At 35.5% G+C, this 15,114-nt stretch overlaps 2 protein-coding genes across 7 annotated transcripts in view; one reads left to right on the top strand and one right to left on the bottom strand.

Moving 5' to 3' along the window:
• Positions 1–840, bottom strand: part of tasp1 (taspase, threonine aspartase, 1) — a 36,325-nt gene extending 35,485 nt beyond the window's left edge. For both annotated transcript variants that reach the window (XM_051126437.1, XM_051126436.1), the window contains exons 1-2: positions 637–840; positions 62–261 (exon numbers count right to left, since the gene is read on the bottom strand). In XM_051126437.1, the coding sequence (XP_050982394.1) occupies positions 62–191 (130 nt within the window). In that variant the 5' untranslated portion in view covers positions 192–261; positions 637–840. The remainder of the gene's footprint in view (positions 1–61; positions 262–636) is intronic.
• A 6,831-nt stretch (positions 841–7,671) lies between these two features.
• The window catches only part of kif16bb (kinesin family member 16Bb), a 58,257-nt gene continuing 50,814 nt past the window's right edge, over positions 7,672–15,114 (top strand). For all 5 annotated transcript variants that reach the window (XM_051126600.1, XM_051126599.1, XM_051126597.1 and 2 more), the window contains exons 1-5: positions 7,672–7,943; positions 8,204–8,273; positions 8,563–8,679; positions 9,470–9,586; positions 10,340–10,437. In XM_051126600.1, the coding sequence (XP_050982557.1) occupies positions 7,897–7,943; positions 8,204–8,273; positions 8,563–8,679; positions 9,470–9,586; positions 10,340–10,437 (449 nt within the window). In that variant the 5' untranslated portion in view covers positions 7,672–7,896. The remainder of the gene's footprint in view (positions 7,944–8,203; positions 8,274–8,562; positions 8,680–9,469; positions 9,587–10,339; positions 10,438–15,114) is intronic.

Genomic DNA, 15,114 nt, shown 5'->3' with positions numbered 1-15,114 from the left:
AATACAAGCTTATGCAAAAATGTACTGTTTTTACATAATTTCCAAAGAAACACAAATTCACCTGCATGCACCAGCACAAACCCCATAGCTTTGCCGTCATGATGGGAGACTGTGCTGTTCAGTATAGACCCTGAATTGTTTAGTGGAGACACAGTCTCCTTGCAATCTGTCGAGTTTTCTAGATTTTCCATGACCCGTATTCAGTGTAGCTTGCATTTTGACCCATCATTCACTCATAACTCCAAAACACTTCTCCAAGTCCTGAAAGCAAAGAAAGAAAGAGCTTGAGTAATCATACATTCAAAATGCAACTTAAAGAGAGTGAACTATTATATCTTCAGAATTCAGCTCATTTATAAAAGCAATTATATTCCATCTAACTCAAGCTAGTAATAATGACATACACGTTTTGACAATTACAACAATGACAGATGCATTTCAATCCATCTCTTGCTTCATCTCAAGACTTTGAAAAGTAATACCCAGAACAGAAACATACTTCCAGGAACATAACTAACCAATTGCTTGCTCACAAACTCGTATTAGATTCCCTTAATGCTCTTTTTCTATACCCATTAACTAATGACAATTTCAGTTTTACCAAACAGATGAAAGAATAAAGCTTGCAAAACTCACTCGCGTGAAGACTTCAGGTGCAGACGGAAGAAGAGCGCATATCTCCACAGTCATACGCGCGGTTCAGCATCTCGACTGATAACACACACATACAGATTGCACAAAATTATGAGTGTAGTTTTGTGTCTGTTGCATGATTGTGATGTGCTGTGATGATAAGCGGCGCATGTGCTCGCGTCACACCAAAACACTTCCTGGTTCAGTGTCACATGTGACCGTGTGACTGCATTAGCGGCCCCCAGCGGCAGAGCCATGCACTGCGTTTATCATATATTTAAAAAAAGGAAAAAGGAAACGAGTTTTTACAAAGAGAACAAAGCTAATTTAGATTATTTGACTATTTTTTCATATAAGCGTTACTTAAAATAATATTAATTAATTTGAGTATAAAAATACATGTACAACAGTGTATAAAATACAAAACAGTATAGCATAATAAATAAACAAATTGAATTGTTGACAGGGATATAGTTCAGTATATTGTATAATCTCCATAATATCAGAACATACATTACATTACGAAGATTAAAATATCCACCTTATTCAGTAAGTAAGCTTACGGGCGAGACTTCCCTGGTGAAAAAAACAGCATATGCTGGTAGGTATGTTTTGATGCTGGTTAGGTAGGTTTTGATGCTGGTTTAAGCTGGTCCTTTGCTGGTTTATGCTGGTCCTTTGCTGGTTCATGCTGGTCCTTGACCAGCAACATGATCAGCAAAAACCAGCAAAGGACCAGCTTAAACCAGCTAAGGACCAGCACCAGCATAAACCAGCAAAGGACCATCTTAAACCAGCATCAAAACCTACCTAACCAGCATTCCAGCATCAAAACATACCTACCAGCATATGCTGGTTTTTTCACCAGGGTTACGGTTTATTAGTGGCAAGGGGAAGAATAACAACGTGCAGTAAACAGTAAAACTGTGTGCACTATAAACCAGTGTGTTCATAATTAAGATAATACAATAAAATAATATGGTAAGACACAGAAAAACAGATTTGCAATATAAAGCAGCAACACAAACTGGTTTGTGCAGCTAAAAATATCAAGACGCAGATGAAACCGGAAGCCAGACCCAAAAAATTTACAAATAGCCTTGCCCACCTTTACAGGATAAATAGGTTTGATAAAGATATGTTATTCCTTTGCATTAATTTGACAGTATGTTTAATCAGTTAACTATCTCAAACATCTAAATTGGTGCTTAAACTGCCTTTCAGTATTATCGACACTGTATTTTGAGTGTTCATTATGATCTTAATATGTGACCCTGGAACGCAAAACCAGTTATAAGTTGCATGGGTATATTTGTAGCAAAAGCCAGCAATACATAGTATGGGTCAAAAACTATTTTCCAAAAATAATTAGGATTTAGGTAAATAAGGATCATTGCAGGAAGCACATCCGCCATAAAACGTGCCAAATCAGCTGTGAGGATCACTACGCTGTGGCGACCCCTGATAAAGGGAGCAGGCTGAAGGAGAGAGAGAGAGGTAAATAAGGATCATTAGGATTAAGTAAAGATCATGTTCCATGAAGATATTTTGTAAATTTTCTACCATAAATATATCAAAACTTAATTTTTGATTAGTAATATGCATTGCTAAGAACTTCATTTGGACATCATAAAGGCAATTTTCTCAATATTTAGATTTTTCAGATTCCAGATTTTCAAATAGTTGTATCTTGACCAAATACTGTCAAATCCTAAACAAACCATACATCAATGTAAACCTTATTTATTCAGCTTTCAGATGAAATATACATCTCAAAAAACAGAAATCTTACCTATTCTTTTAATGGTAAACATGGTGTTAATAGATGGATAGAAATTATGTCCGTAAAATCTGCAAGTAAATGTATTCAATCTATTTGTCTAGTTTCAAGTCAAAACATAAAGACAGATCAACAGAAGACAGGAAAGATTAGCAGATAACATGGATGTCTACATATCTGATATGTGAGGATTTATGAGCACAGTTTGGTGTTATTTATACCAAACAGATGGTCTTGCTGCCATGTCAAGTAAACCAGCATTGGCAGTGGAATTGAAAACACTCCTCTTGGGACTATAAGCTTACATAAACATGTCCTCCGACTGAAGTCAAGTACAGATGACTCCACTGTTTGAAAATCAGACCTTTTTTTTTAGAAAATGCCAGCTTCAAGGTTATAGCTTTGTACTCCCTTTGGTGCTCTTTGGAGAGACAGCAGAAGCGCAGCATCCACAAGACTCATGGGGTTTCATATTAAAAAGCCTTTCATAAATTAGATACATTAAAAACCACGATTTATGCATTGCGGCTAGAGTGAGTCTCAAAGTGTGGATTGCAAAACTGAAATCAAAGAGGAAAAAATCAGTTACATTAATCACTTTGGTACTGTTTGGTACTGTCATTACTTATCTTCTGACATGCCCGAATCAACAAATACACTATTTAAATAGTTGTTGCCATGTATTTCAAAGAAAGAGTCTGCTAGAGAGAGAGACAGAGATGATTGACTGCATGATTGTTTTATTTTTAACAAATGAATCTATCATCTAGACATTTACCATCTTTCAGTTCAGATTTAATCATAAAACTAATTCTGTGATACATTATACACCTTTTTGAGATACAAACCTCTGGCCTGTCAGAGCTAAAACAAATGCCTTCCTTATGCTGTCCCTATTATTTCTTTCTACAGTGTATTGTGATGGATTTCATTCTAGCTGTGTTTTTGTTCTGCGATATGGCATTTATTTGACACTGAGATAATTGTTTTTGCTCGGATGATTATCCATAATATGTCAATGTTATAGACTTGTTTGCCATTCAGCTCTACGTTTCTATGACAAGGCTTTCAGAAACAGTCTAAAATATTGCAGTTTTACTGACTTAAAGTATGACTATGCTTTCCCTGTTGAAAAAAATGCATATAGGTATGTTTTGAAGCATGGTAGCTGGTTTGAGATGGTTTAAGCTGGTTCTGAGCTTGGTTATAAACTGGTCCAACTAAAGACCAGCTTAAACCAGCTCAAACCAGCTTTAAAACATACCTAACAGCATATGATGTTATGCTGTTGCCATCTAAAATGCCACAATGTAGTGTAAATCAACAACACTGAGGGTTAAGTTTATGAATGGACCTTCCCACATACTTTTCACTTCTAAGAATTTTACATTTCCATCCAAATTCATACAAAATGTCCACCTCACAAAAGAGTTACATGTTCTCATGAGGTTGGGTTGGTTTAAATACTTTGTCCTTACTGTGTCTCAGTTATTGACTGTAATGAAAATGACATTAGTCATCTTGTTGATTTTTTTTTACTAGGCCTTTTGTTTTATACACTGTAATGGACTGTTGTTTTTCTTAGTGGAAGCTTAGGAATGATATATACAACTAAAATTCTAAACTAATGTCGACCCAAATCACTATTTAATTTCCACATATTTATTTATTTCGTGAGTAGCTGTGTTAACATTTCTACTCATTTCTACATTTTTAAAACTGGTTGCAGTTGACCTTCACATCTGGAAACAATGGAAGTGATAGCACTTAATTTCACTACTCTCTGATGTTTGATATCTGCTTACTGGCTACCAAAAACTTTCAAAACTGTTGTGACAGTGCAAGTAATGGACAAGATGGACAATCAGAAGCATGTATTTTAACATTCTCTTAATAAAGGGAATGTTTTCTATGTTTTCATCAAAGTATTGCAGCCAGATGGTTGTACATTTGCCAGCCAACAAGTACTTTCCTTTAATCATCTGCTCTCTTAATGATATTTAAGTTGGCTAACATTCACACCACAGTTCAATTAGTGCAGTAGTGTATATAAGGCTGGAGACAGAAACATTATGTTCAACTTATGGAACGGCAGCGTTTGCCTCTTGCTATCAAAACTACAAGATCAAAAAAAGAAAAAGAAGAAAAAAATATGAGCTGCTTTAAGTTTCTTGATGTAAGTGAGTTGATGGTACAAAGCTCGTTTGTTCTGGCAGAACTTCATACAGTAAAGAAGTAATAGCTGAATCCCTTTTTACCATGATTAAGGTTGAGTTATTTTTATTGTTTTCTTTGTTTGCTTTTTCATGGCTTCCATTGATAGAGCTGAGATGCTGTGTCTTGTTAGGTATAATAGATTCAAGTAGCAATCGCACCATGTGTAAAATTTTAAAATAACAACATAACTTTATACAGTTGGTTCAGTCTATAAAGGTTTTCTTCTTAGAAATATTTCACATTCTGAACGTTCTGTTGTTCAGTGTCAGGTTATACAGTTGAAGTCAAAAGTTTACATACACTTTGCAGATGGATTATAAGATTTATCCTTTCACACTGAGGACAACTGAGGGACTCATATGCAACTATTACAGAAGGTTCAAACCTTCGCTGATGCTTCAGAAGGAAAATGATGCATTAAGAGCCGGGGGGTTAAAACTTTCGAACAGAATGAAGATGTGTACATTTTTCTTATTTTGCCTCAACAACTTTTTTTTTTTATTTAGTACTGCCCTTTAGAAGCTACAGAAGATACTTATATGTTTCCCAGAAGACAAAATAAGTGAAATTTACTCTGATCTTCAAATGCAAAAGTTTTCACCCCCTGTTTTTTTTATGCATGGCTTTTCCTTCTGGAGCATCAGTGAGTGTTTGAACCTTCTGTAATAGTTGCATATGAGTCCCTCAGTTGTCCTCACTGTGAACAGATGGATCTCAAAATCATACAATCATTGTTGGAGTGTTCAAATGCACAAAAATGCTGAAAAAACACAGAATTTGTGGGACCTGAAGGATTTTTCTGAGGAACAGCGGGCAGTTTAACTGTTCAGGACAAACAATGGAGTCATGAAAACACAGCTGTGGATCATTGAGGTAACAACATAGTATTAAGAAGTGTATGTAAACTTTTGAACAGAGTAATTTTTTATGAATTATAAACTATTTTTCTCTTCTATACTATATGTAAATATCTTTTATGTGAAATATCCTATTCAGGTCAGTACTAAATAAAAAATAACATGCATTTTGTATGATCTCTCTTATTTTGATAAAATAATTAACATTTTGCAGATTCTGCAAGATGTATGTAAACTTTTGACTTCAACTGTACATTTTCAGCTGAGACAACTGTATGGCAGTACATAGGAACCTGTGTAAAAACACTTTCTTTGTTTTAAGAATCAGACGTTGAACCGTCTCAAGTCTCCAGTTGTTAACTCTACAGACTACTTAATTAGTACAGACTTTATGTCAGTCTCCAAACTCTTTTCATCCAGCTTGAAATGTTTAAATATTCCTCATACACAACCAGAATAGATCCAATCTGTGACTATTCTCAGGACCTCTGGTCCTCCGACCATCAGGAATGTATTCTTGAGCCTTGTTTGGGACAGAACCCATCAATAACAACAGTCCTGTGCTCCATGAATTCACTTGATGGGCCTGTCTCTTGATGAGTTTTGTGTGTGTGTGTGTGTGTGTGTGTGTGTGTGTGTGTGTTTAATTCTGTCTTGCTAAAGTAGCAGACTCTAATTTATAGTCTGAAGCTTTTCTTTAGTGGGTGTGAGGAAACACTTTCAGCTGCGATATGAAGGAGTGTGATGTGATGGGAAAAATAGAGGATCTGCTTCGTCTGACACTAGGCAGAAGGAGAATCTGTGCACCATGTGATCAGTGACTGACAACTTCCTTCCCTTTTGTTCTTCTGTGGTGATTGAAGAAGAAAGTAGAACAAAATAATCGCTCGAGGAAAGATCTATGGATGAACAAAACATCCCCAACATGCTCTTGTCCCTCAAACCACAAGGCCTTTGTCATTGTGACATGAGTTGATGTGTTGCGAATACAAAACTTCATTGGCTTACTGCCAAACATACTACAAACCCACAATCTATATGACTACAGCTCCTCAACACTGTGACAAACAGATTAAAAATGATTAAAATAGATAATATCTGGAGAACTGCCCTCAGAAAAGCTATTTTTATTGATTCTTCAGCCATCAAAATAAGCCATGATAATTATTTGCTGTAAGTGAACTTTCATAAACATTAAGATTTATATCTATGAAGTGAAGAATTGATGCCAAAGTGTGTGACAGTGGAATAGATGGTCCTGTAGCAGTGATGACATAAGTGTAGTCGGCAGAGAGGAAATTGCAGTTGTCATGTTGTCTTTTACTTGTTTTTTTTGGTTTTTTTTTTTGTTGTATTTCATTATTTAACTCCACCTTTTAGTATCACTTCACATTGCCTAAAATAGTAATAGAATTATAAAGTTACACCAGGCCAGGTTTTTTTTTTTTTTTTTTTTTTTTTTTTGATTTAGCAAACTGTGTACATTTTACAATGCTGCATGAGAGATATTATAGTAATATAATAAACAGTAAAGGAAATTAGCCAGAGTATATTAGATGTTTGCTGGTGCATGAAAGTGTGTCTTCTTATAACCGGAGAAAGACTGCCATCTACAGGACATGAACATCATCTGGTAAAATCCATCAAACTGCAGAAAGTAATGAAAAATGGTTCAAAAAGAAAAGCTAATAAATTTCAGTATATGTAAGACATATGCATATATAAATATTTAACCCTAACTGAACTGTTACAGGTTAATGAATATACTTTTTTTTAATGATCAAAATGCTATGTCTCCGGAAGATTGCACTCTGTTATCTCAAGAGCTGATTTAGGCTCAGGTAAAAGCAGGTAAACAGGTATTAAGTCACATGTGGTTTTTTTAATGATTATAAATTTTATTCTTGTGCCCAAAACTGTTTTAACATAGACATTCAAAGTCATTAAAATTATTACAACCATGTTATGCACCGCACGCCACGTACCCCTGCTGTGAAGTCTTTTAATATTATAATGAGCCAATCCTGCGCCAATGATTGGTTTTCAAACTGCGTGACAATATTCATGAGCCAATCATTGGACTTTGAGCGCCGTAACAGTTCATATTCATAAAGAAAGCCTTTGTCATTGGTTACCAAACAATGTCATCGTGATTAATATTCATGAGTTAAACCTTCACCTAAAACTTGCCAACAACGCATAGATTCGCTTAGAGTTTATTTTCTTATCTCTGGTAGATAAACACGTTTAAATGGAGAAATGAGTTGGTAAAACACATTTTGGAACATTAGAGCAGGTACTTTAGCTGTCAGCGCGTACAGGTGTTTATGGAAGTGCATACATTGTAGATATGATGTATAAAACATGTAACGTTAAGGGAAGCAGGTGAAGTCCCGTCACTGATGACCCATGGCGTCTGTGCGCGTTGCTGTGCGGGTCCGTCCGCTGAGCCAAAGGTTAGTCCGACCGCTCAAAATCAACATAACTAGCAACTAGTGGCTTAAATGACGTACTTTATTTATTAAATAGCATTATAAACGCTGCTCTGCTTCCTAAAGGCTTTAATAGCAATTTGGCGCAACGTGAAAAATAATTGTGATTATACAATTAGCAAGAAGCTCTCGCTATAATTATTTTACTTTATACAAGATCTTTTTTTCCTACTGATTGAAAAATGGTTATTATGCAGTTCTTACCCCCTCTCTCTCTCTTTCAGGGAGAAGGACCTTTCAGCCAAAGTCATTATACAAGTAGATGGACATAAAACCTCTGTCCTCAACATGAAGGTGTGCCATTCAGTTCATATTTAATAGATTTTTGCTTATGTGCATTAGTAACTGGCAAAGTCAGAAATTAACCAGTGCTTGCGCAAAAAAATCTTTAAATCTTTATCCTTTATTTTTATACCTGTCTAAAATGTTAAATATTTTAGATTTCACACTAGTCCTATCAAGTTACAGTTTAGCATACTATACTTATAGTACAGTATAGTTAGTATAGTATAGTTTAGCAAAATATCATCCTTTATTGACACTAGTTGCCAGTCAGTTTGTTGATGTGTTTTATGGTTTTTAGGACAACTTCCACTGCATGAGTGGAGAATCGTGTGGCGAGAGTGTCAAGTCTTTCCCATATGATTTCTCTTATGATTCAATGGACAGCACAAGTCCAAGCTTTGTGACCCAGGAAAAGGTACAAACTCCAATGCATTTGTCTTGTGCCCAGTAATAATAATAACAGAAGTGTTTTAGCACTCATAGAATTAGCTGTTCGTACAATTATTGTCAAGGTATGTTTTTCAGTGTCATCAATTTCAAGTTAAGGCATGGATTATTGACAATATAAATGCCTAATTTTGCTAATATGTGACCCTGGATCACAAAACCTGTCATAAGGGTAAATTTTTTGAAACTGAGATTTATACATCAGCTGAAACTGTTGATGTATGGTTTATTAGAAAATGACAATATTTGGCTGAGATACAACTATTTGAACATCTGGAATCTGAGGGTGCAAAAAATCAAAATACTGAGAAAATTGCCTTTAAAGTTGACCAAATGAAGTTCTTAGCAATGCATATTATTAATCGAAACTTAGTTCTGATATATTTACGGTAGAAAATTTACTAAATATATTCATGGAACTTGATCTTTACTTAATATCCTAATGATTTTTGGCATAAAAGAAAAATGAATAATTTTGACCCATACAGTGTACTGTTGGCTGTTGCTACAAATAAACCTGTGCTACTTATGACTGGTTTTGTGGTCCAGGGTCACATATGGTTTGTTTACCTAATCTGCAATTGTGCAGAGACTAGCTGAGCTGTTACTCATGCTTTGAAAACCTTAGAAGATAATTTCCAGTAAGGACACGTCAATGATTAAAAATAATTGTTTTTGTACGACAGATAGAGATTCCAGATGTACTAACATACTAAAGAAAGTATCTCTGTAGCTCATTGTGTCATCTCTCATTTCAGATTTTCACAGATCTTGGCACCGATGTCCTGCAAGCTGCTTTTGAGGGTTACAATGCCTGCGTCTTTGCGTACGGCCAGACAGGCTCAGGAAAGTCCTACACCATGATGGGCAACCCGGTTAGGATCACATCCAATTTCTGTCACGTCTTTAAGTGTAATTTCAAAGCCCACCAATTACACCTAGTAAAACACTTCTACTCTTCAGAAGATGCACATAGTGGTTCTTAACCCCGGTGACTTCCAATCCGCTATTTCACTGCATGCTTTTTGTGAGTAATCAGAAAATGTGACAAGGGCAGAATATGAAGAACACATAATTATAACTAGTTTCAGTCCAGTATCATCTGAGAGACTCATTCAGATTTGTTCTGATGATTATCATTCTATTCTGTCTGATATCCCCCCCTTTGTCCTGGGTAGTAATTAAAAGCCGCCACTGCAGATCAGAGAGGAAAATAATGTGGGGACTTTAATGGAGTTCTGATTTATTCAAAGTGCTGGTGAAAAGCACAGAGTGAAGAAACAGTCGAGAGAGAGAGAGAAAGAGAATAAATCAAAATGTCTCAATTGTGTGGATGTTTGAAAGAGCAAAACCATAATGGGAAACCATTTTCTGTTCTACACTGTGTGTTTTGCTATACTTTTAGATTTTTAACATTTTTTTTATTGTAAAGGTTATTGATGTTAAAATACCTTTTCTTATTTGGGGTCCACAACAGCATTGTATGGACAAAAGCTGTTGAAACATTTTCTTCTTAATATCATTTTGTTAATGGTCATCACTTGTGGGGTTCGACACTGCAATCTTTCAGTCCAGTTCCTTAACCACCTGGCTACATATAACAATAAATTTTGTTTTTCCTCTCTCAGGATGATTATGGACTGATTCCACGGATCTGTGAGGGGCTGTTCCACCACATCAGTGGAGTGTTACAAAAGGACAAGGCATCATTTCACATGGAGGTCAGGTATGTGATATGTCTAGATAATAGCATAGCCATGCTGCGAGTGGACTGCCAAAGAAGTGGGTAACATGAGTAATTCAGACATGTCCAGAGAGCCTACATGACCACAGTTGTCAACAGGTGCTCCTATCATTTGCTCCACGGCGATTTATTGTAGGTTGATGATCCCATCAAAATCCTAGGGAGAAGGACAGGCAGATTGCAGTGTGTAAATGAGGCGTCCATTCTGGCAGCTTGTCCTTTCTTATGGGCATTGTAAGATAGCAGGAGTGTAATTACAACCAGATGATCAGGAGGGTCAGTGTACAGCCTCCGTCTGCTTCCACCTAAAGCAGGTATCCAAATGGCTTCTTGATAACAGCTCATGTGGTAGATTAGATGAGAGAGACCGACAGTGAGGTCAGGGGTGTGACTAGACCTATTAAATGTTGTTTCAGCCATCAGAGATATACTGTGACCTGGCTATCACAGTTATACACTGAACATGTTTATACACTACTTTCCAGAAGTTTTTTTTTTTTTTTTTTTAAAGGGGACATCGGATGCAAAATTCACTTTTACATGGGGTTTGCATATAAATGTGTCTAAACAGTGTGTGGAGACACCCACTCTATAATAATAAAAATCCATTTACACTTTTTTTTTTAATCCCCCAAAAAACTAAACAGTCTCAATTATCAAGCCGTTTTAATTTTCTGAGCAGTATTTATACCCCTTATCCAGGGGCTACCATTTTTTCAGTTTCCCCTGTAAAAGTGAATATAAGAGTCTTAATTTTCTCCTGATATCAGAGCCACTGAGGATGCAGTGGATTAGTTTTGTTTTTGATGGTAACGCGCCATCAAATACACAAAAAACGGTTGGGAGAGGCAGGGTGAGCAGTAGCTCATTATCATTTAAAGAGCCATGCACCGAAATGGCTTGCTCTGAGCAGAGCTGTTTTTGACAAAGTAAAAAAGGTGTTGTTTTACATGACCACTGAGGAATTTTAACCTAATTTTATTATTTTGCAGACATTTCATTTTACCCTAAAGAATCATACCAACTTGTGGAAAATGGACATCCAGTGTTTCCTTTAAATATTTTTGAAAGAAGTATTTTATGCTCACCAAGGCTCCATTTATTTGATCACAAATACATTACATTTTGTCTAATATGTTTCAAAATGGAATTTTTATTAGCTTTCAATGTCTTCAGAAATTATTCTAATATGATTTGATGATGATATGTATTGGTGCTAAAAACACATTTCTCATTATTATCAGCTGTGCTGCTTAGTATTTTTTTGGGAAACATGATACATTTTTTGAGGAATCAGTTCAAAAATCAAAAGAGCAGCATTTATTTGATATAATACTAATATTTTATAACAATAAATGTCTTTACTGTCACTTTTGGTACATTTAATGTGTGCTTGATGGACAAAAGTCATTTTTCCAAATCATATATATATATATATATATATGTGAAGAGTTCAGATGCAAATCCATCTAAATCCATCTGACATTTTTCTGTAAAACAAGCGTTTCTTTCTGGCTACTTTGTATAAATTTCTATGTAAGTACTGGCACTTCTGATTGGGCTGAGGCTGGAATTTAGCGTGTTTGAAGTAAAAGTATTTGATGGACGCATAATATGTGTCAAGAGCATTCACTCAGTATCATTATCTAATTTTCGACTGAGATGGCTTTTAGCTGGTTTTGCATCTGAACTCTTCATATATATATACAGTTGTGCTCGTAAGTTTACATAACCCTTGCATAATGTGCAAAATGTAAATAATTGAAACAAAATTGTTATTTTTTATTTAGTACTGTCCGGAATAAGCTGTTTCACATAACACATTTATATATTCTCCCCAAGACAAAATAATAACTTAATTTACAAAAATGACCCCATTCAAAAGTTTACATACTCTTGAATCGTAATACTGTGTCGTTTCCTGGATGATTCACGACTGTCTTTCTGTTTTGTGATAGTTGTTTTTGAGTCCCTTGTTGGTCCTGAGTAGTTCAACTGCCTGTTGTTCTTTAGAAAAATCCTTCAGCTCCTGCACATCCTTTAGTTTTCCAACATTGTCTGCATATTAGAACCCTTTCCAACAATGACTGTATGATTTTGAGATCCATTTTTTCACATGGATGACAACTGGGGGACTCATAACTACACATAACTATAAGGTGAAGACATTTACTGATGCTCAAGAAGGAAAAAGGATGCATTAAGAGCTGGGGGGTGTAAACTTTTTAAATTGGATGATGAAGGTAAATTGTACTTATTTTGTCTTCTGGGAAACATTTAAGTATTTATGTAGCTTCCTAAGTGCAGTACCAAATGAAAGAAATATTATCTTTAAACAAAACAAGAAAAATGTACACATCATCATCCTGTTCAAAAGTTTACACCCTCTGGCTCTTAATGCACTGTGTTGCCTTCTTGAGCATCAGTATGTGTTTCCACCTTTTGTAATAGCGGTGTTTGAGTCCCTCAATTGCCCTCATTGTGAAAAGATGGATCTCAAAATCAAACAGTCACTTTTGGAAAAGTTTAAATATGCAGAAGATGCTGAAAAACCAAAGAATGTGCAGGAGCTGGAGGATTTTTCTGAAGGCAGCTGAACTGCTCAGGACCAACAAGAGACTCATGAAAAACTATCCCAAAAGTAAAAACAGTTGTGGATCATCCAGGCAATGACACATAGTATTAAGACTCAAGGGTATGTTAACGTTTGAATGGGGTAATTTTTATAAATTTAGTTATTATTTTGTCTTATGGAGTATATGTAAACATCTGTTATGTGAAATAGCTTATTCAGGACAGTACTACATAAAAAATAACATGCAATTTTCATGATCTCTCTTATTTTGTTTCAATTATTAATATTTTGTACATTCTTCAAGGGGTATGTAAACTTATGAGAACAACTATAGTCTAACCAAAATTTATTCAGACGTCTTTAACATTTCTCACATTATCACAGTTTATTCAGTATAGTTTAGAACATGGTAATAAAATATGACAAGAACTCATAGTTAAACGGCGTCAGAACAAATTCATCTTGATAATGTCAGATAACTTTGATAGAAAGGTATGTAATGGTTTACAATCATCCAAAAATTCAGACAAATGTTAGTATGACAATATTTACACAACTATCAATACTTTACTGACCAATTACCAAGCAATGCTTAATTTCGTTCAGTCTGTAGTGTAAAAAGGTCGCAATAGCAATTAAAGAAAAAACACTTAAGCAAAACCTGGTCAGGTCAAAGTGTCTGAATAATTTTTGGTCCCAAATTTTTTATCAATTTTACTGGTAGTCCACTGTAAGAAGAATTTATGGGTATAAAATGCCACAGTTTACTTAATTTTGCTATCCTCACTTTTGTAAATGAACTATAGTGTCCTGCACCCACTAGTAAAAAAATAACTAAAAATTAAAAAATTTCCAAAATTATATCTACATTTGCTACAGCACTAGGATGTGTTTAACAAAAGTCAAACACATTCTCATGGAGCTATTAAAGTCCAAAATGAAATTTACGCCGCTGTGTAGTTTACCAGAGGCCTTGATTAACAACAAGAAACGATATTGCACAAAAATACTATTGTGTTGCATGTTGTAAAAAATTGACTGTTTGAGTCCACATTTCAGTGCAAGCTGTTTTGCCTACGGACTTCTAGATGTGCATGCACCCACTGTAATAAAGGAAGCTGTCGAGTTACAGCTCTTGCTTGTGGTATAAATGAGGTCTTAAAATACAGTTATTGCGTATTAAATCAATTGCTATTGCAATTAGGATTGCTGCAGTACAAAAAATCCCAGTGCTTTCAAACAATACTGGGACTAAATACAAAAATCAGTCTTGCTTCTGAGTGAGACCTGTCCTTAATAATGGATAAGACTGACAGATTCTTTGCCCTTTCTAAATGACTTCTTTTGCATACGACTGTGGTTTCTAAATGCCTGCAAGATGTAGTTTAACTACCTGGATCCCTCCTTTAAACAGTGCTCATTCACTGGGGACAGTTCTGGCAGAAGAGGCATTCAAGATTTCTGACTGTCACATTTTAATTAGTTCACTGTTAGTTTGTACTGAGTTCAAACTGATGCTGTCTCTCTCCAGCTTCATTAGGAGATGAAGAGGGACCAATCTGTCTTTCATTTCAGGAGCCTGTTTAAACATTCACATTTCTGCAGACAGCCTGAAATAGGTTTATCGTCTTGTGGGATTTTATTTCTTTTCTGACTGGCGAGACTTTTTTCCCCTCACCCACGACTGCTGTAATAAGCTCTGTTGTGATATACTGCCGCATACTCAGATTCAGGGAAAACGCGTACCATCTAATTTCCTGTCAAGTCGCTGTGTTCCATCACGCTAGAGTTTTCTATCATTTTGTTTACGCACAATGATATTCAAACAGTGGAAGGTAATTGATTTGAGTTTTCCAGGCAATTGCTTCACGAATGATTTAGTCAAATCAAAGACAATTTAATAAGCTAGCAAATAAGATATTAAACCAAAATATAAACTAAACCAGTGGTATTTAGCAGAATTGCTGGAATGTGCATCATTTAAAACCAGCCTTATTAGTGGATTTAGTCTAGAGACTGAGTCAATGTTGAAGATTGAAGTGTGGTGAAAACCTTTTTTTCCCATTATATCCTAAAATAGTAGC

This window comes from Labeo rohita, chromosome 13, assembly GCF_022985175.1.
Source record: "Labeo rohita strain BAU-BD-2019 chromosome 13, IGBB_LRoh.1.0, whole genome shotgun sequence".
Classification (NCBI taxonomy): domain Eukaryota; kingdom Metazoa; phylum Chordata; class Actinopteri; order Cypriniformes; family Cyprinidae; genus Labeo; species Labeo rohita.
Note: the sequence above shows the minus strand (reverse complement) of the source record. Positions and strands in the feature narration are given on the sequence as shown.